Source organism: Acanthaster planci, linkage group LG06 (genome assembly GCF_054643075.1).
Source record: "Acanthaster planci isolate LZ-2023a linkage group LG06, COTS_SCS, whole genome shotgun sequence".
NCBI lineage: Eukaryota > Metazoa > Echinodermata > Asteroidea > Valvatida > Acanthasteridae > Acanthaster > Acanthaster planci.
Genome location: NC_141782.1, coordinates 8,298,269 through 8,319,936, shown reverse-complemented (window position 1 = coordinate 8,319,936; position 21,668 = coordinate 8,298,269). Strand labels below are relative to the sequence as shown.

Sequence of the window (21,668 nt, the reverse complement as noted above, 5' to 3'; positions counted from 1 at the left end):
TTTAGAGAAAAATGGCACTATGAAGGCTGGTATCAAGCAGATTTAAAAGAAAAGTGACAGGAATCTTTCAATGATTCAAAAAGTAAATTATTCATTGAACAATTTAAAAGGAATAGAAATGTTGGTTTGTTTATCAACAAACCGGTTGGTACGACTGAATATTCAGACATTTCATCGAATTGCTGGTCGAATATTCGAAAAGTGAATTATTTAAATTGACTCAGCACTACACCCACCCCAATTTCGATTGAAAAATTGTTTTTTGTACATTCAGTACAAAAAACATTCACCAACAAATTATTCTCGTTATAGCGCTCTCTGCATAATGTTCATCTGGCTCTTTTGCATCCGTGGCTGTTCTCACATTGACTGTGTGAATTTATTTTTCGTTACAGTGCTCTCCTTTTTACAGCACTTTCAAGTCCAAATACCGGTATCACGTCCCAGATAAAAACGTGTAAAGTACTAATGTCTGCTGATTTTTTGGTATTCATTTATTACGCAGCTGCGCATCAGCTTAAATTGGTTGCCTTCATGGACCCACTCCATGAGCCCGCTGAGGGTCCAACAGAAAATCAGGCTTCGCTAAACCCTGAAAAAACATGTACATGTACGTGCACTGAGAGTCAACGTATAAATACATGTACATGTATATGAAATTAAAAAATCAAAATCTGAGCAATCAGATTTTGTTGATTAACTCGCAAAAATACTTCTGATGTTTTTGTTTCATGTTTTCAGGTTGTAGAAATTTGGAACGTGTCATTTTGTCAAGGGGGGGTCATTGGCTCTGGGCCATTCTCTATAGTAAGAACCAGTTTATTGTGCACGCCTCTCGTGTGCTTCCATCACACAGCTTGCACAATGCAAGTTGTTTCATGCTTGAGTGAAAGCCTACCGAGCTTGTAAAGTACCACGTATGACGGCCATTTTATATTTGACTCCCTGCACCTTCATTTACACCATAATGTAGGTTTTCCCGGCCAATTTCGGAAAATGCGCTGTTTCATTCGTAAAATAAAAATTCAATTTGGCGTGGATTTTGAAAACGACTTAAAACCTGGTTTAATTTTCGCAATACGAGCATTCGACTTCGTTTTGCATCCTTCAAATGAATGAGTGTGTATTACGGTTCATTTAGGAGGTTACAAAAGTGATTAGGATTTTGATTTGACGTATTTGTTGCCAATTGTAACCAATGTGCAATCTCATGCATTGAAAACCTGTCTTTTACCATAAACCATCGGTATCGAGTATTCATTTTCATTGCTATACTTCAAATTCACAAATTTGTGTTCAATTTGATTAGGAATATACAGGGTTACAGAAATCATCACCACTTTGATAATGGATGTAGTGTTACTCATGAAGAATTATAGTGTGTTTGTTATCAAACTGTACACCAATTAAATCTATGATTTTTCTGTATCTTCCCGTTCAGCCACTGCAACAAGGCCATGTGTGAACTTTGACTGTATCAAAAACATAGCACGAGAAGGAAAGGTTACCTCAGGGTCGGTGTTTGTATAGGATTCGTATAACAGTCGGTATGTTTTTAAAGACAACATGAATGGTATATTACAGTCAAGAATATTCAAACATTTAGCCATTCAACTAAACACTTCTAAGATGTAACTTATTCTTTGAAAACGAATGCTGCCATTACTAATTCATTTATGCATTTTCTGAAATTGCCAGGAAAACCTACATTTATGAAAAAATTTGTACAGTTTTAGATGACACGACACGAGTTTGCCGTCAGATTATGCCATGTATGCTGTACAATGCAGTTGGACCAATGTTTGCATTGGTTTTATGTGATTACATGTACATAGGTTTTCAGCATTGCTTAGATATGCTCAAAATAAGGGCTTCAATAGCCTGTCATCTGCCTTATTGTCAAAGGCTACTGCATGCGTTTCTCCACAGAAAAAAAAACGATTAAAAAAGTAAAAATATTGCAACCCGAGAACAAAAAAACATATTTCAAAAGGAGTGAAGACCTAGACCTAGCTCTAGACAACAGATTCAAATGCAGTGAAGAAGTCTACTGAAGAACATCCTTCACCTGTGGAATTTCACACCGTACATGATAGACGTTAACAGGTCATTCTATCTGTAACTTGGATCGAAGTTGAAAAATTATATATGGAAGACATATGGAACACTGGCATGGTGCGTATAGTTCATACAAGTAAAAAAAAAAACGATTTCTTCCTTTTTTAATGAAGAGTGAATTTCAATTTTCAATAATTTACCTTGACCCATCCGCCATTTTGAAAAAAATCAAAATTCAAAATTTTGAGTGGTCCCTTTAATACAGTACTTTCAAAAATGTACTATTAATTACACAGTGACTGCTTGGATTGAAATTTGATTAACATTCTGAATAGTTTTTATTAATTTGCTATTCAAACAAAAATATTTGTAAAAATCACTGATGCAAATAAACAAATTTTGTGCAGCATGGTAAATGTGAATGTAACTTGTATGTCTGTTTCTTCAAGGCTTTCCATACCGATTGGAATTTCTTTTTGTTGTTTTTTTGACGTTTTTGGCACAACGCTCCAACTGTGTCGATTACGTAACCAAGTACATGTATTTGCTAACCCTCTTTATATAAAGTCACTTTGGCTCTATGCGTTCATTCCTGGTAAGGTAGCACACCCTGTTAGTGCTACATCAAGAGTTGCCCTCCCAAACCCTGTTTCATAATTCAATAAGTCCCACCTATCTGTTCAGGGGGGAGTGCACCTCTGCTGAGTGTCTGGTATGCATCCACATTTCCCCCCACAGGGGGTTTTCCTGGCCACTGAGCGGCACAGTAAACTTGCTGCGGCACAGTAAACTTGCTGCGGCACAGTAAACTTGCTGCGGCACAGTAAACTTGCTGCGCAGGTACTCAACATTGAATCGATGTCATAAAACGAATGTTTCTATGGCCTTCATAGCTTGACGTCTGGCAGAGCATCCGTGGCTTTCCTAATATCCAAGCAAGGCAGGTAGACAACACTAGAAAATGAAATGCTTACATGTATTTCTTCCAATTAGATAAGGATTTCACTCTCATCGCCACTAAAAATGGCAGGATTTAGTCACTCTGCATATTATTACCAGGAGCAAAACCGCTTTCCCATTTGATAATTCCAAACTAGGTTTCTCTTATACAACGTTTAATTTAAAACATAAAAAATATTTTTTCTGAGTCAAAGTAGCCTTGTACACCTATAACCATTGAGTACTGAAGATTTGTGATGAGTCGGCAAGAACAGCACTCCTTACAAAAGTGTTAAAGTGAAGTACTGGCTTTGTGTTGTGGATTTAATTACAATAAACAGGGAGTTTCACTCATGACAGATCCCCCAATGTTAACCATGACAAAAAGTGCCCCTTGGTTAGTTCTTTTTCTCCTCAATTTGTTACCTTAACATGGGGTAAAAAAGAGAAAAGAAATTAATTTTCTGATGCAAGTATAGAGGAAGAAAGCTAAATTATCTCCAAACACCGGTTGTATGGTTGCCTATCCCCACCCCCCCCTTTTTAGTGATACTTCTTTATGTGAAGGGGGGGGGGCTTGTGGCCAAGTGGTCAGGGTCTGTGGCTTACAATCATAGGGTTGGAGGTTCGAATCCAGCTGCGGGCAATATGTTGTGGCCCTTGGCAAGCCACTTCACCCCTGCTCTCTCCAGCCAGGAGTATAATTGCCTACCAGCATTAGCTAGGGAAGCAATCTACGATGGACTGGCATCCCATCCAGGGGAATAGAAATATTTTCAGTCATACCAAGGAAACCAGAGATAAACACCGGCCTGATGAGCCAAATTGTCTCCAACCAGGCTTGCTTTTTTCTCATGTATATGCAAGATTTTTTATTTCATATAAAAAATATTAAGAGCATCCTTGAAGAGTTTCAAGCACCTTTAATGCATCCAACACTGCCCCTTTAATGTCTACAAGAATACTAATTACCCAACACACCAGCTGGGAGGGTGCTGATTGTCACTGCACCCCTTTCTGATGAATGTGTCTACGTCTGGTCTGCCCACTCGGAACTCCACAATGCATGCGATTGCGGGTCGTTTAAAAAAGCCAGATTGCGAGTGGCCCCTGAACATGTGTAATGAACCACACCACATGGAGGGAGGCTTCAACTAAAGTGAAGGCTGCACCTTATTGATATAGGTTGTTACAAAATGGATGATTTAGGGTAATTTGACATGACAGATTGGAAACCCCATCCAATCTCACAGGTAATTTAACTGAAATAATATATTCACCGAATCGTGATTTCTTTACTAACTTAAACGTTAGTCTGACCTGAGTGTCAAAAGACCTATAAAACGACACTGCTTCACTCTTTTTAAGGTTAATCTCTGGATTTATAACCGTCCTCTGTGCATTTATTCATCCCAATTAGTGGGTAATTTAATAGTAAAATGAATCAGCAAACCTGTTCGTACATGCAAGAAACAAGCCAAAACCAACCCTCTTAAAAAAAGGCCCTTCAACTGCACAGCAGACTAGGGTTTATGGGCAAAAGAAGAACCGCAGGGATATACAGAAATGGAAATGAATGTAAATCCATTACTTGCTATGAGGGGCTACATCAGTAAGAAAAATGTTCCATAGAAAGAACTGTTTTTAAAGGGATTTTATCAAGGCAAATTAAGGCCTGGAACCTGAGCCCACTACCATCCATAGTATCAATCTCTGTTCTCAGATATTGCAATCTTGGGGGGGGGGCTAGAAATTTCTGAAACAAATAATTGGACACACCTCTTATAATTTGACTGACTTCAACTGAATACAATATTTAAAAATAACATGGAAAAAATCACGTGGTACTTGGGCAGGGCTTTTGCTCATCTCTTGATAAGTTTCCATGAAAAAATTGTCTTCTGGTGCTGCCAATGAAGCATAAGTCACAGACAACATACAGAATTTGGTATTAACCTTAAATCACAAACCTGGCTGTTTAGGTCCACGGTGTCAAGTCTGTAAAACAAACCAGTTACATTTCAAATCAAAATATAATTGAAACACTTTGAAATGGGGCATAGCATTAGCACCTAGGACTTACCACCTCTCTTCTCGAGCTACTTGCTGTTCCCACCTTGTAGGATCTCTGTTCTTCAGGAATCTGCATGTGCTCATAAGTTCTCCTCTGACGGATCAGGGAGAGTTCACAGGTGCTACAGGTGAAGATGATATTCCCATTTTCCAGCACTACGGCTCCACGGGGCCGTTCAATCCCAAGAAGACTGGGATACTCTTTGGTACTCAAGGTGCGGACATCGTCCCGCGAAGTCAGGTGACCACAGACGAAGCATGCAAACTCGTGCACAAAATAGTGCCGCAGCCAGCGGTTGCTGTCAGCGAATGCCTTGGAGTCCTCAAAATCCTGCCACTGGGCAATCAGGTTGAAGTAGCAGAAGGTACAGCTGAGAACAGTTCCATCAGCATCGATCGGTGCCGCACTGAGGGCGGGATTACGACTTGCCAGGAAAGGAAAGAAGGGCGTGGCCTCATCAATATTGGTGGTGGTTCTGCGAGGGTATGAGTGAACCTTGTAGAGCCCGTTGGAGTCAGAGTGGGCTCCACACAGGTAGCACACTCCCTTGGTGAATGAGTGGGTGTCGATGGGTGAGCTTTGCTTGTACTTCCCCACGTATCTCCTCTCACTGTGGGGGATACCCTCTGCCTGGTAGACCTTCCACTGCTGCTCCAGCTCCAAGTAGCAGTTGCTGCATATCAAAGCACGGCCATCTGCATCAATCGGCTTGGCCTGGGAAGGCTTTTTAATGTTGGTAAAAAACGGAAAGTACATAATGTGGCTATTGCTCTTGTCTGGTGCCAGCGTGTCAACAGCTTTGACATGCTCGATGGGCACAGTCTGAGCACACAGATAGCAGATATGCACCTTGTGCCTCTTCTCAGCTTGCTTGTGCAAGCCCGGTTCAGCACTGGTGTGAGGGCGGCTCTGCTTTTTAGCTTTGTGTATGCGGTACACACGCTTATCATGGGGAGTGTGGGTGAGTTCATGGGCATTCCACTGCTCATAGAGATCCTTACTGCAAGGCAGACATACTTGAGCTAAGCCCTCCTTGCTCAGGGGCGCGCTGCCCAATGGTGCAGAGTGCTTGTCCAAGAATGGGTAGTAGGGCTCACTGCTGTTGTATCTCCTGGCACGTATGAGGTGTGTGTCTGAGAGATTGACGGCCTTCCCACAGAGAAAACACACGATGTGGTTGGGTGCCCCAGACATTGAATCTTGGTTAGGATCGGTTTCTGAACGGAGATGGTACTTCCGCTGATGGAGGGACACGCTGTCCCTCTCGAACGAGTGCCACTGTCGGAGAAGGAAGAGAGTGCAGAGTTCACACATCAGTACACGGCCAAGGTTGTCTACTGGCTTGGCTCCAGATGGGGCTGGATGGCCGAGAATACAGGGGAAGTATGGAGCCTCTGATTTGGACCAGTGGCTAGTGTGCACAACACGGGTTGATTGCTTGGATGTTGTTGCTCCACAACCATAACAGACAGTCACAGCAGGTATATCCACATCCACACTGTCAAATGAGATCCTTCGCTTGTGGTCAGCTGTTTCTGCTGGGACTGAAAAGCCATTGTCTTGTTTGGAATTATCACTTCCAAGGGGTACCCCTGTTGGAACAGCAGTGTCAGAGTAGTGTGAATCTCTAATGTTCAGCTTGTACATCTCCTCGCGTACCTGCGGGCTTACTTGCATCTGGGGGTCCGGTTTGTTGCTATGACCTCCTCCAATCCCGTCACTACGCTTCAGCCAATACAGGCGCTTAACAATCGGCGTGTTGGTGCTCTCGTAAGCCAGCCATTGCTGTTTCAGGAATGCCTGACACACTTGACAACAGTCCACAGTGCCGTCGGGCCGAAACACGGTTCCAGGTGAAGCATCATGGTACTGAAGAAAAGGAAAGAAGGGCTCACTGGCGTGGGGCCGACTTCTCAAGGTGGTGTCAGCCCCACGTGCACCGCACACGTAGCAGTTTGGCAGCATACGAGCGGCCCGTGAGCGAGACACTGCGGCCGGGGAATGAGGCTTGCCGTGTTCGTCCCTGGCTATCGAATGCGGATGCTTCGCGGACGTTGAGCGCTCTGTGCCCGGCCTTGTCTCACCAGCCATGGCCAGTTCAAAATTTCACCCCTTCACTTTGCCACAAAACATTGAACGGATACCAGACTTGTCCCAAAGATGCAAACACATATCTAGACTGAAAAACCAGAATTTGACAACTCCCTGTACGGATAACTGGCGTGAAATCAAAAAATTACATTCAACATGACAGCAGTCCACACGCTCGCTGTGTCGGCCGCCATTACCGTGTGAATGAATAATATGCTACACTACCCACAATGCACTCGTTAGAAAGCTGATGGAAACATTGGCCCCGCAATGTGGATAAAAAACCAAACACGCGCAACACGTGTCTCGTTTGTTTTCGTCCACATCGTGCACATCCACCCGATATATACATGTATATCGGGCAAGTCCCGGGTGCAGAAATTTGCGGTGGAACCGAACTGCATAGCAAAAGCATGTAATTCTGGCTATTCGACAAATCAAAGTTCAACTTTGCCGCTTTGAAAAAAAGGCATAGCATTATTAAAGTACTGTAGACAACCGCAGCACAATCTAAACGAAGCTCTTTCGAGCCAGCCGCTGTAGAATATTAATATTCTAAACACGAAGAATAGCTTTGTGACCAGCCGGCCTCGATTATTGTAATGACAATAATCATAAAACACGTCGTACTTGCATCGGGCGCTTTTCACACTCACTTCCCTCCCTCATAAAGACACATGGTCAGGCATTTGAATTCATGATAAGTCTGCAAAGCTGCATTGTTCCCTCCCAAATAATAATTTATGACAGGAGTACATAAAAGCCTGCCTCTAAATACATGTATCACTACAGAGCAAGCAAGCGAAGAAACGGGCGACCACAGGCGCTGTGTGAATGAACACAAGGCAATAAAGCGTCCGTGGACCGAGCAGCTGAACCAGGTGTCCAGGCGTGCGGCACGGGCAACCGTCATTGGAGTGATACGGTCTGATCGCCTGTTGGATATTTTTGGCAGTTTTACGTGCCCCCACATGCATTTGCGGATCTGGCTCTCGATAATATAAGAACCCCCTGGCCCTTGGAAATTATTCATTAAAGGGGCAACTTGAGTAAACCGCGAGAAGACTGTCAAAAGAAATGAGAATTTATTTTTAACTGCAGTAGAGCAATGCCCAGCGGCCGGGGGTATCGAATGGGTGAGGAGGGAGCAAATTCCTCGGTGCGATATCATAGGACTGGTCCGAGAAAGTTGCCAAGAAATATCACTACGGAGCGGCCAGCAGGTGATAAGATCATCCGAGGTAGGATGATTTTATCGGAGGACATCTGCGCAATCCTTAGAACAGTGACTGCTTTTCACCTCGGGATAAATCCAGGGCAGCAGTGTTTGATATTATTTTAATAATGGCTTCGAATTCTGTTTTGCTTGTGACAAACTTATTCAGGGGGTTGATATTTACACATGTACATCTTTTTCATGCAAACTGAAACACCCTTATTGCACTCTTCCAAAAAGGGGTACATGATTTGGCCTACCCCTCTGGTAGAAGATAACGAAGAGTCCCTCCTAATGCTCTCCTGTATGCTAAAGCAGTTTGAGAATAATATAGGCGAAGAACCTGGAATTTATTCGAACAATGCCTCTCCTTAAGTAAGACCCTCCGATAACCCCCTCCCCGTTTATCCGTGAAAAAAAACACCTTTCATTGCGGGTAAAGTTAAGGTGGCAGGGAATTATGGGGAGAGAGGCACACCCTGCTAGAGGAAGAAAGTGGTAGAATATAGGGTCCCACGGCTCAATAAAATAGCCCAAATGCTCATACTTGGAGCACCATCAACCTTGCCTGCACAAGACGGGGATAAGCAATCACAGAGTGAAGTTACTCAGTGTCCGAATGCGAGAAAAGGGCTTTGCGTCTTGAAGTTGAGGGGGAAAATCCGGCTTTCTTGGATATTTGTGCACAGACAGAACTTTTACATTTTTGTCGTTGGCAATTGTTTTGATTTTGTGCTTATTCTGAGCACACGTTAATTGCATTCAATGCTATTAGTATCTGAAATTCAGACAATGCGGGCATGTAAGCCCCTTCCCCTCACCCAGGCCCCCTCCAATCCAAGGAGAAACCGCTGGCATTCATGTATTGGTGTGCATAGCACGCAATCGCACCAAGGATTGTACATAGCGCGGCGCTATACAATCTTTGCTTTGCACACTAGGCATGCGGAGCTTCGGTCTCTTTTACGACATGCCAGTTCAGTGATTCGCGCTTGATGGTTCTGCGCGTGCTGCGTAGTCTCTTATACAATGACAACCGGACGGTGTTTAATAGGCTGCGTTGACGCGTTCTAGTTTCTGCAAGCTGTCAGATCGAGACAGTGCTCTGAAATATGTGATAAAATAAAAAATATACATGTATATTTTATATATTTATAATTTATATATTTTATATATATATATGTATATATATACATGTATATATATATATATATATATATATATATATATATATATATATATATATATATATATATATATATATATATATATATATATATATATATATATATATATATATATATATATATATATATATATATATATATATATATATATATATATATATATATTATATATATATATATATATATATATATATATAAATATATATATATATATATATATATATATATATATATATATATATATATATATATATATATATATATATATATATATATATATATATATATATATTTATATATATATATATATACAAAATATATATATAAAATATCTAAATTATAAATATATATATATAAAATATACATGTAAATTTTTTATTTTATCACATATTTCAGAGCACTGTCTCGATCTGACAGCTTGCAGAAACTAGAACGCGTCAACGCAGCCTATTAAACACCGTCCGGTTGTCATTGTATAAGAGACTACGCAGCACGCGCAGAACCATCAAGCGCGAATCACTGAACTGGCATGTCGTAAAAGAGACCGAAGCTCCGCATGCCTAGTGTGCAAAGCAAAGATTGTATAGCGCCGCGCTATGTACAATCCTTGGTGCGATTGCGTGCTATGCACACCAATACATGAATGCCAGCGGTTTCTCCTTGGATTGGAGGGGGCCTGGGTGAGGGGAAGGGGCTTACATATATATATATATGATATGTAATAAAAAACTGAGTACCTTCTTCTGAATCTGCTTGCTCTGAAGAAGGTACTCAGCTACCGAAAGCTCGATTGAAATTATATTCTTGTCGATATTCTGATCACGGTGCTAGGCAGCTCTTCCATATTTATCAGATCGAGGCTCACCTGGCAGCTTTGGGTTTAACGCGTAACGTTTGCGCTCGTTATTTTGAAGTGCGACCTCTCTTGGTATTAATGTTTTCGTCTTCCAAAGGCATGGTGACAAGACCGCGCCGGCTGGACGAACGGGGGCATGTGATGGGTCCCCATATGATGAATGCATGACACACCATGGCGTACATTCCCAAGCATGCGTTTGGGAGGGATTTGGCCGGGACAGCATCATGAGTAGGCCTTGACTGGGACATGGAGGACCCTGCTCGTCCATGTGTGGAGAGAGAGACACAAGGTTTGGCGTTACGGAGAGAGTTCCGAGGCCCTGCTCTTTGTGGTACAAACCTGTACTAGTGTGGGACTTGTGTGAAAAAATCTAAGTGTTTCCTGAGCAAGTCTTCGGAATTTTCTTATCTAAATTCCACTTTTGCAGAATACCTCACCTCTCCTACATCGTAGTCGGCTAGGATGTCGCCGTTCGTACATGCACGCACAGGGCGACTTTTGTTACCTAACACATCCTCCCTAGGCTGAAACGAATTCCTCCGATTCCAGTGAAACAATGACCGACACAAGGCGGGGGGGGGGGGTTCCTGTCCGTCTCATAAGACTAGAATCGTATCTTGCTTCATATGCTAATGATAATCATAGGCTAGGCCTATAAGACTTTTCGCAAATGCTGCATGGGAGATTTTGCACAATGGTAAAAAGGCATTGTGGGAAGGGAAAAAGAGCAAACATTGCCCCTTTTTCCTTCCCACAATGCCTTTCTACCATTGTGCAAAATCAACTGTGCAGTTTTTGTGATATTGAAAGCTTATCGCATCATCCTAAATCATAACTTAGGCTGCAAAATGCCATTTTAGAATTACTGCCCGTGTTCGAATTAGGACGTGATCATTTTAAGGAAAAATTAATGTCCGTATAGCCTGAGGGCCTATGGAACTCTTTCCGGGATGACTTGGAGATGTATTTGTAGGATGCAATCGGCTGATCTGTGCGTCGGAGATCTTTATGAGCGATATTGAGCGATGCCTGCTTTCCAACTAAATTCCATTTTTTTACAGTCTTTCAAAACCGCAAATTGCATTGCCTGATGGCACAGTTGACAAATTGTACATTACTGACAGAGTCTGCTGGCCTGCTTAGTTGTGGAAGAATGTCGCATCCTGCCTCCACTAGTTGCTGAAAAGACTCGAACCTGGAAATGAGAAACAACTCCAGTGTTGTTTCTGTCATGTCTATAGGCCTTGCTCTTACACATGAGAGCTGTGTATAGAGCAGCGCGAACATCCGGGAGTTTCACAAAATCGTGGGTACCAACCACACTGCGCCGATGAAAACAACTGCAGCGAGCGCATGCGTATGTACTGATCAAAGAAAGGATTGTGTAACCCGATCCTTGGACTTGCTGGTGCGTGCGTACGTCGCCATGGTCACTGTTTTCACCGGCACGGTTCCTGCCATTTTGCGGGAATCCCAGTAGTCCGCGTTGCCCCATGAAAACTAGAGCACTGACTTGTGTACAAAGTGATGCTTGCTGGGCGCATCCATGTTAGTGCACAAACCTATGGGAAACTCAAAAGTTTATACGGCTTTTGTACAGCAAATTTGCATATCTGCGTCTGTATTCTAAAAGGATACGTCAACAAAGCCGATACGCAAACAACCTGAACGCACAATCAGTAAAAGAGCATTTCATTTTGCTCTATGCCAAAAAATGTGTGCGTGTATGCGCTGCACATTAATTTTGCTATAACTTTTCGGTACCCAATGCGCATGACAGCTGCTGCTCCAGAGCCCTCAACTCACTTAACACTGACTGAATTAAGGAACGACTTGTTTAATTTAGCTGAACTTATTCATCGAAAGAAAGCCATCGAAAGACATGAATATGAAATTGGACAACCTTGCTCGAATGTTGGGGAAATGTCGTTTTAAAATAATCTGCTTTGGGTGTAAATAAACATGTGCTATTGCTCTGCATGTGTGCGTCTTATTCAAAAGATGCGCTGACATTCACGTATGTTGTACTTGCGTGTTGTAAATACAAACACATTATTTGATACTCATTCTGTCTGAATTTAAATGTTCTATGAGCACACACACGGATTCAAAATATCTGCACCCAGGACGGTGTAAACTTTTCTTCATGCAGAGAATGTGAAGTTTATAGCTCTATGAGCCTGCTTGAAAAATTTTCTGAACTCCTTGTAGACTTTGTACACAGCCACTGACATAGCTGAAGTGGAGTGAGGATGCAACAGTTTACCTGTTGCAGCACACACTGCTTGGCCATGTGGTCACGGTTCAAATAATGAGACTTCTACTTAACATTTATGTTTTTATCAATAAAATGTACCCAGAACTAGCATGACTAGGGATTCATCTTTCAGTGGAGCTCCATGGTCATTGGCCTCGGTTGCTGCGAATGTGGACGAAGAACCCCATGTTTCATAGAGGTAGTGTAACATGATATGTTGACCCTGCCACTCCTCAATCCTTCACCTGTTGGAGGACTGTTAGGGTTAATAAGTGGCATACGTCTACATGTGCATTTAAAAGAAATTGCATGTATTGCTTTGTGTGCTATTTTCGTGTGAAGCCGACTGGAAAACGTAATTGTTGACATAATCACAAACAGCAAAGTTATTAAATGTAATATAATTGGTAACCTTAGTCAAGAAAGTAAACTGGACGCGGGGCTTTTGAATGTTTGTTTTCAGAAATAATAGAATCAGGAAATGCAAGTGCTCTGTCAGTGAATGAATACTGCCTCACACTACAGAAATGTAATTAAGCGTAAAAAGAATTAATTTGCCCTTTCAAATTGTGTGCTTCCGACAGCGATCTTCCTGTTGGAATTTCTAGTTCAATAACTACACACTAATAGTTGCTCTGTTGATTACATGTAAACTCCTCCAGTTGTGGCATTTATGTCTGACCTGCCAGAAATTTGAAGTCCATTCAGCCCCAAAGTACTGTTTGATGGAGTGCACTGATAAGTATGAAAATGACTGAAGCCCAATAGAAGTGTTCAGATGTTTTTGTTTTCTTTCGTTTTCTAATTGGTTTGTTTTTGGCTTTTAAAAAAAATTTATCATTGGTAATATTCCCCCTCGTATATTCGTGTTCACCTCCAATTTTTGTGCCCTCCCTTTGGGAAATACTGGTTGCCCCACCCCATGCCTTTCCAGTAAATGAAAGATCTACTGTAGATGTGCATCGTTTCGGACTTGATTCTGTGTAAACTGCAAACAGTTTTATTTCATTTAGGCCAATGTATGGTGTTTCTGCTAGAGTGAGTTCAAATCCTTGTAATTCATGTATCATTGTTGCTACTTCAGCCACATCCACTCACGTGGTGTGATCACGGAACTATTGGAAGCGGAAATAGTGCAACCGTGGACAATTACCTAGTGGGCTTGTAAGTGGTTGAGCATGCACATGTGATGTAGTCACTAACAAACTGGATAGACAGGGTAAACAGGCTCTTTGATGCCGATGTCTGTAGCCTGTTGATCATGCAAAAGCTATTGGCTAATTACCTTTTTTTTTCCCTGCCACAGGATTCAAAGTGAGGGATGTAGGATGACAGTGTACATGTGCATACATGTACGTGTACATATGGATCTAGCAGAGTACCGGTACATGTACTTCATTTTGTATTGATAGACACTACAATGCAACATACAGTGCACCATTGTTGAGGTTGAACTACATGAACTTGAATGTGCTGTGAACTAGTAACTTGAAGAGCAGGTACATGAACAGACAGACAGACCTTTGAGAAAGGCCCTGCAGTAGATCATTAATTATCAGCAGCATTGTCATCCAAAACTTTTTTCATCATTTGAGGGGATACTGGCGCCTCTCAATTGGTTATGGACAGGTTGCTAGAGGCAGGTCTACAGATAAACGTACGCCAGTCTCAGAGCGAGGACGGTGGCACAGTTGGTTTCTCTCTGCTGAGCAGAGGCTGTGCAAATAATGGACGCCAGAACCAGTGACAGTGCTCTGCCCCAGTACACACTGGAGGAGGTGGCAGACCATTGGGAGGCCAAGTCCTGTTGGATCGTTCTCTTTAACCATGTGTATGATGTCACCGAGTTTTTGCGCAAGGTAAGAAAAAAATTAGGTAGGGGAGGGGCTAAATGGGTACTCGAGAACCAGGAAGATCTACATGTACACTTGAAGATTGGATAAAAACATTGAACAGTCCATTTTAAAGGAAATTAATAGGAAGCCTTAGCTATTAAGGTGTAAGATTAATTCATTGACTTGGTCAGTTTGAACCCCTGATAGAAAATATACATGTGCATGTTTACTGAGGTTTTTTCCTTGGGATGTAAGGTATTGCAACCATTGCCATCTGCCAAATTGATTGTAACCGGGAATAGTTGATCCTTCAAGATTCAAATTCCTTGAGACGGAATCAAAACACCCTCCAAAATCGTGTTTGTTCTTTTGCTTAGTAAAGTGTTGAATCCACTATAGTGCTAGATGCTGTAAGATACCTTTTAATATAACAAACCCCCAAAGTCATGCAGGGACACACAAACATTGACCTTTTCAGATACAGTCAACTCTTGTTATGGCAAAGTTATGGCTGAGGGACTAGAGAAATCAAAGGAACCAGGACTTTCTTATGAAAAAAAAAGGATTCAAAAGATTGGGATTCTTAGAATATACACTTTAGAACAGTATTTTCTTCCAATGGTGCTCTTTAAATGAGAGTCGACTATACCGTATTTTTCGGAATATAAGCTGTGGCTCATACGATGATTCTCACGTTGAAAAACGTCTCTGCGGCTTACACGCTGAGTGGCTTACACGGCAAATATTGGAGGATAAAAATCAGTCACAAAAGCCAGGCCATGCATACCATGTGCTGTCCATGAATGGGTCTGTGGTAGCAGTAAGGCTAGCCTGAAAGCATGTTTTTTCTTGGTTGCGGTAGTGTGTTCGTGTGCTGCGTGCAGCATGGATGCAACACCCACGGTTCCAATATGATGACTTGAACCTTGCGGCGGGTTTCACATTTCTGAAGCGATTTGGTGGTGTTCTTTTGATTGGCATCACAAAAACGGATGTAGTGTTGTGGACAGTTACAGACGTACATGTATTTGCAACATAAACGCTTAATTTTTTGGCAAGAAATCGTTGGCCTACAAAATAAAACGATCTTTGACTTGACTGCCTTTAAGTTATCAAGATTTTATCATACCTCCCCGAGCGCACATAACTTTTGCGGCCGCTTAGAAAAAAAAAACAAGAGCTGTTGCCTGCCCATGCAGGTCAGTCATCCAGCATGCAAAAACGTATTAAATTTGAGGACTTAAAATTCATGTTTGGGATAACACTTGTTAGCACTTTTCTTACATTTATCGGAATTCCATGCATAGTGGAACCATTATTGGTGCACTGTACTGGCGCTTCAGAACGGCATACCTTAGTGGTTGGATCATCAGCGCTGCGGTGTGGCTTATACGTCGACTTTAAATTTTATTTTGCATGCTGTGGCTTATACATCTGACGGCTTAAATATTCCGAAAATTACGTTAGTCACAACGAACACTGACCTCTCCTTTTATGGTATTGACAATATCTTGGCTGTGGAAACCTGGCACAGTGTTCAAATCATTTAGGCTGGAGCAGGACAATTTTTACAATGGATGAATTTGGTGACCATAATGATGTTGTAACTGGTCACCTCCATGGTCACTTGCAGTTGTCCCAACCGATGGCAGAGTGTATTGTAATAATTATTGTACTGAGCCACAGTTCTGTTAACAATTTCTTTACAAAACCCAACACGACACTCCCCACCATTACAGAGGGTCATCAAAAATGCCCAGTGAAATGTGGCTGGATTCATGTGGAGACTTTAATCCCAACTCCATGGTATTCAGAACAGTCACATCATAGCCATTATTCCTGTCTGACATACACGTATGATATGCCATCTGGCATCAGAGAGAACAGGGATTAATTGCCCATATTCTGAATATCATTGTGCATATCAGGCAAGACAACACTGGTGTGGATGTGTTCACATTCAGAGCTACCCCACCCCTGCAATAGGCTAATGATAGTTCTTTTCATCAGAGTGGAGTGCTTCTGAAACTGTTGATTTCATTTCTTACAGCACCCAGGTGGAGCCGAGATCCTACTGGAGCATGCAGGTGACTGAAATGAATGTACATGTAGTATGTAGTAGTTATTCATCAATGGATCACCATACCATGCAAAGTTTTCCAAAGGGACGTGTTGTTAATCAGAAATGAGAGCTTGAGTCTTATAGAAATCAGGCTATCACCTGATGGGGGATCATATAACCACCAGTGAAGGCAGAGAGCTGTAAGATTCAACTAGACAAAGGCATTTACACCAGTGTTATGGTGTACCGAAGTGATACATCATGTGCACAATTTGTCAGTGTTTTCACAAAGTGACAAAAACCCAGATAATAATTTTTCCATCTGAAGTTTTTCCTACCATCTTACTTCCTTTGATCCAAGGAACAAATTAGCAGTTTCAAAGCAAAATGCTGTTTACTTTCCTAGTACATGTAACAGTAAACAAACAACTAACAAAACGCTTGGTCCTTGTGTTTCGCTGTTTTCTAAGAGTGACAAAAAGTTACATCGTTAGCAAGGCAAAAATACAGAAACAATTGTACACATCTATGCATTTGTCCGTGTGTACACTTCACGTGTGTGAATGATGTTTGACATGAACACCTGTGTGTATTGAAATGTAACTATTTTTTCAAGTGCATTTTTTTTTCACAAAGGGAAGTATGGATTAGCATTTTCCAAATCTTACATATCATGACTATGCAAAAAATTCTTCAACCCGTAACATAAAAGTGATCAAAAATATACCTTGAAATGGCTGGTATTTTCAGATGCGTTTATCTCGGAATGTGCGAGAACCAGCATATGAACCAACGTGCGCACTACTAAACTTGTTTACACCACATTTCCTGGTTCAAATGACATCACGCTTCGTTTGCTCCATAGCCGAGTCCATCACAAGTCCATTACAGGTGATTCAGTCTTGAGCCAAATTACACACTGTTCAAATGAACCTTGATGACAAAAAGCTTTCCTCTGTCAGTGGTCACCCCAATGATTGATCTTTTGAAGGTTTGTAAATGACTTGAATGCAACCCAGACATTATGGTAATGTGTGGTAGTCTGTAGACAATGCTGTTATTTCTGAGAAAGAACAGCATTCTCAGAATGCGTCATTCTGACGCAAGCAAGACTTTGCCTCCCAAATATATACACTTCTTTTTATAATAAAAAAAGTCATCTGTGGGTTTTACCTTGACCACCAAAAATACAGTACCTGTTGAGCTGGAACTTACTTTTTCCTTAAGACAAATTACATCCAAATACTTGCTCATTCCAAATGTTACAGGGAAGGACTCTACCTATGCATTTCAAAGCAAAGGTCACTCGGACAAGGCCTACAAGCTGCTAGAGAAATATTGCATTGGCCAGCTGGTCTTAGTAAGTTCCTTTTTTTTTCTGTCAATTTTCTCTTGCATTTTTTGCAGTAATATTTACTCTCAACCTCTTGTAACAATTTTACAAGAATTTTTCCAACTCCCTTGCAGCAAAGCTGTACATTTATCCAACGATCCATTATCTGTGCTGAATTCTTGAAGAGTTTAAGTTTGAATGCAAGACAAAATATAATGTCATCTGTACTTGTGTACTGTACTTGAGGCCCCCCATCATAACATAAATTGATTGTTCTTATCTGACAGTGTGAGCGGATCTATTGACGATACTGCTGAAGTACCCTCTGTTGAAGACTATCACAGAATGAGAGGCAAAACCAAATTAATATATGACATCAAAATATCATTCACCAGTGCAAAGAGACAAGTCTCCAAGGACACAGCATGATCACAGACATCAGACTCCCAGTCCATGCGGACAATCTGTGGAGTCAACTGGGCGAAGCTTTCTAATGGAGGGCACTGGTGAATGAGTAAACAATTTTCTGAATTTAAGAGTAGGTTTTCTGTGGTATTCAAACAGCAGCATCACAATGTTACAACACTGCTCGCGAGTTTTTTGACAGTTAACTGGTATTTTCTCGATAAAAATTCTTGGCTTTGGGAAGACTTTAGCAGTGCTAACTTATAACTCTGTTTTAAGTGGCAGTGTCGTAATGTGGTTGAAGTTTAGAAATTTTGTAATCATTTATCATCTGGTACTGCAACTGTTTCTGAGGTTACAGGTTTCAACAAATAATGCAGAAACTGTTTTGCATTAGCCAGACTGCTGTTAAGTGGAATATAAATTTTGGTTTTATACTTTTATATGTAACTTTTTAGGGTACAAAATTTTCAGTTTTGTAAATTTTTATCTATGAATAAAAGGAACTGTTTTTTACTATTAATTGTATGGTGCAACCAACATTCTTTGTACAGCTGAGCCTCTGAGCAGGCATGAAGACATAACCAATCAAGCTTTAAATATTACCAACTAGTATTTTGTATATTTTGTCACTTTTATCCAAATAATGTGCACCTGTAGTTGAAATCACTGCTGTCTGGAATGCCTGCTAAGTAGAATTATTTTACAGGGATGTTTCTTCCTCAGAACACTATGGATAACATTTAAATGTCTTTTACTAAATACATCGTAGGGGAGACATGTCGTGTTTGAGTATGGGGTAATTGTTTGTCATACAGGGAGACACCGGTCATTTGGTAACAAGCTAAGGTAACAACTACCAGGCTCAGACAAAATTACACTGTAATTGTCACAAATGGGATAGATTGTTAAATCATGGTCCAAAACATAAATACATCAAGTTTGGTTAGGGTCAACTGAGGGGATATTGTGTTAGAGGTCATTAAAGGTTAAAACATTTTACACACGCTCTTGTGGGAATGTCTCCCCCAAGGTACTATCTGCGGTAATTATCATTTTTTTTGTGTTTATTATTATAATTATCATAAAAAAATTCCCTAGTTCCGTGGTTGAAAATTAACATACTTCTCATTGCATACAGTAAGATCTTATTTTGTTTATTTTTTGGGAAAGTGGATTTCAACCACCTCCCAGGTGCTGTGGGCATCTGCCTGTGGCACTAATAATTCTGTGTTTATTGTACACACAGGGTAAAAACTTAGCCATACTGCTGTGGGGTGTTCTTGATGTGCAAATAAAAATAGCAGCTTCTTCTTTCTTTACAGTGCAGTGATTGGATAGATTTGTTGATGAGTTGATGGGCTACTACATGGGGATCACACAGTAGGTGTTTTATAATTTCTTGCAGCATAGCCATAGAAGCCATCTTGCGGGAGGGGGGCATCATTGTACATGTAACTCAGGAAGGCTGCATCCAAAAGTTGTGGCTACTGCTGGTCTCACTGGGCCTTCAGAAGCTCTTGGCTGGCCAAGTAGTGGCTATTCTTTCTCATTCGTATACTTACTTCTGCCTCTGTATTACGTACAGGACATTTCCTGAAACCCCCACTCATCGTGCTTAAAGATAAAAAACAGCTTTGTCACGTGTCCACATCCAGGTCCCTTCACTATCCTCTCCACGCATGCGCACCAGTGTTTCTTTAAGCATCTTCCCACTCATTCGTGTTCTCTCGTGTCCCCAAAAAACCACAAAGCTCTAAGGAATTTGCGGGTATAGGTGCATATCGGTTGTGAGAAAGTGTATTTTGTACACCTTTGCTAGGTGTAGATTAGTATTATACACTACTCAGAAGAATTAAAGGAACAAGAAAACAATGGTTTTGTCAAGGTCTATATGGGCTACCATTAGGCCAAGAGGCATCAAAGTTCTGTGAAAATCATTCAGGTGTAGGTCTTTTTAAGTAGTGTAGTTTGCTCTATTGCTGTAGGTGGCAGCTTAAGGCAAAATTTTAGCCCATCTGCGGATCTCTTGTGGGGAGTACTGAGTGGGAAAATATGGCTGACAGCCCACGTTCTACCGTAATGGCAAAACTGTGTTCCAACGGAACATGTCATAGGGTTCTGGGGGTGGATGACCCACACTCACTATGCTTTAAATGCCGTTTTGGTCCTAGTGGGCACACCTGCGATCTGTGTCTGAAGATGGGCAGTTTGTCCTCCGAATTATGGTCTTCTTTTGTTAATGAGGCTAAGGAAAAGAAAAAACAAAGATTGGCAGATAAGGCTGCGGCTTTGTCATCGCAAAGGGCTCAATGCAGCCCCACTAATGCCCCTATGGGACAGTTTGTTGACAGGGCGTAGTTCCAGCAAAGTCTCAAAGACTTTGGAAGACGTTTGACAGCAACCTTTTGCGTGATGACGGTGTTGATTCATTGTTACTTCACCCAAGGCCTGATGGAACTGTTTGAGGACTCTGTGTCTCAGGTTTCTTCCACTGGCAATTTTAAGCGTGGTCGTAGGGCTGCACAAGAAGATGTATCAAGATTCGGTTAGTCAAGTGGGGGTTGGCTCACTTCATGGGGCTGACCTTGATTTGGAAGGATCCAAATGTTGTGGCCAGAGCGAGAATGAATGGGACCCATGTGTTTCAGTATTTAGACGATTTTTTGATAAGGGCTCCGAGCAAAGTTCTAGCTCAAGAAGGAGTCAACAAAATGCTTGTTCTGTTAGAAAGTTGTGGGTTTTTTATCAACAAGGGGAAGTCCAGTTTGACTCCCAGCCAGAATCTTATATATATGCGCGGTCACTTCAAGACCAATCTGAATGTAGTTTGTCTTCCCCAGAGAGGAAGGAAGAGTTGTTACAGTTTGTAAATCATTTTATGGATCGGCGTCAGGCTGCAGCTCAGGAGTTCTTGCGGCTCATTGGGATGATGGCAGCCTGTATAGAAGAAGTTTGCTTGCCAGGCTTCACATGAGGCCAGTTCAGTTGTACCTGCTCCATTTTTGGCACCCGGCCTCGAGGAATCTGGAGGCTTTGATTCCAATCAACGACCATCTTCTTCATCACCTGCAGTGGTGGAGGGCACATAAGAATTTGTTGCAGGGGGTCCCCATGAGGGAGGTTGCCCCAGACAGATTCGAGCGACTATGGTTGGGGAGCCCACGTGGAGAGTCCGTCTGTCCAGGGCCTGTGGTCGAAAATCGAAGTCCAATTCTAGCACATCAACATGAAGGAGTTAATGTCAGTGATGAAAGCCTGTCACCACTTTTGCCACCTTCTGAAGGGCAAACAGGTGCTAATAAAGTCAGACAATTCCACAGTGGTGTCATACATAAACAACCAGGGGGGA

The 21,668-nt window shown here is 41.6% G+C and overlaps 2 protein-coding genes across 6 annotated transcripts; one reads left to right on the top strand and one right to left on the bottom strand.

Moving 5' to 3' along the window:
* Positions 1-5,062: 5,062 nt before the first annotated feature.
* Positions 5,063-7,907, bottom strand: LOC147798787 (uncharacterized). Its single transcript, XM_087137807.1, has one exon. It carries the CDS (start codon positions 7,160-7,162, stop codon positions 5,063-5,065), a length of 2,100 nt encoding a protein of 699 aa, XP_086993933.1. The 5' UTR covers positions 7,163-7,907.
* A 2,591-nt stretch (positions 7,908-10,498) lies between these two features.
* LOC110975621 (cytochrome b5-like) lies at positions 10,499-19,638 on the top strand. Of its 5 annotated transcripts, none has more exons than XM_022228228.2 (6): positions 10,499-10,713; positions 12,785-12,880; positions 13,988-14,540; positions 16,567-16,603; positions 17,847-17,938; positions 18,199-19,638. In XM_022228228.2, the coding sequence occupies exons 3-6, from the start codon at positions 14,409-14,411 to the stop codon at positions 18,214-18,216; spliced, it is 279 nt and encodes a 92-aa protein (XP_022083920.1). In that variant the 5' UTR covers positions 10,499-10,713; positions 12,785-12,880; positions 13,988-14,408; the 3' UTR covers positions 18,217-19,638. The 5 variants fall into 5 exon arrangements, with proteins under 5 accessions (XP_022083920.1, XP_022083921.1, XP_022083924.1 ...); XM_022228229.2 differs by having other exon boundaries at positions 10,499-10,755; XM_022228232.2 differs by lacking the exon at positions 12,785-12,880.
* The last annotated feature ends 2,030 nt before the right edge of the window (positions 19,639-21,668 follow it).

Bases quoted from the DNA above. Each gene is read 5' to 3' on its own strand.
- LOC147798787 (XM_087137807.1), bottom strand. From the start codon at position 7,162: ATGGCTGGTGAGACAAGGCCGGGCACAGAGCGCTCAACGTCCGCGAAG.
- LOC110975621 (XM_022228232.2), top strand. From the start codon at position 14,409: ATGGACGCCAGAACCAGTGACAGTGCTCTGCCCCAGTACACACTGGAG. The intron at 14,541-16,566 runs GTAAGAAAAAAA...CATTTCTTACAG, and splicing joins TCACCGAGTTTTTGCGCAAG to CACCCAGGTGGAGCCGAGAT. The intron at 16,604-17,846 runs GTGACTGAAATG...CAAATGTTACAG, and splicing joins GATCCTACTGGAGCATGCAG to GGAAGGACTCTACCTATGCA.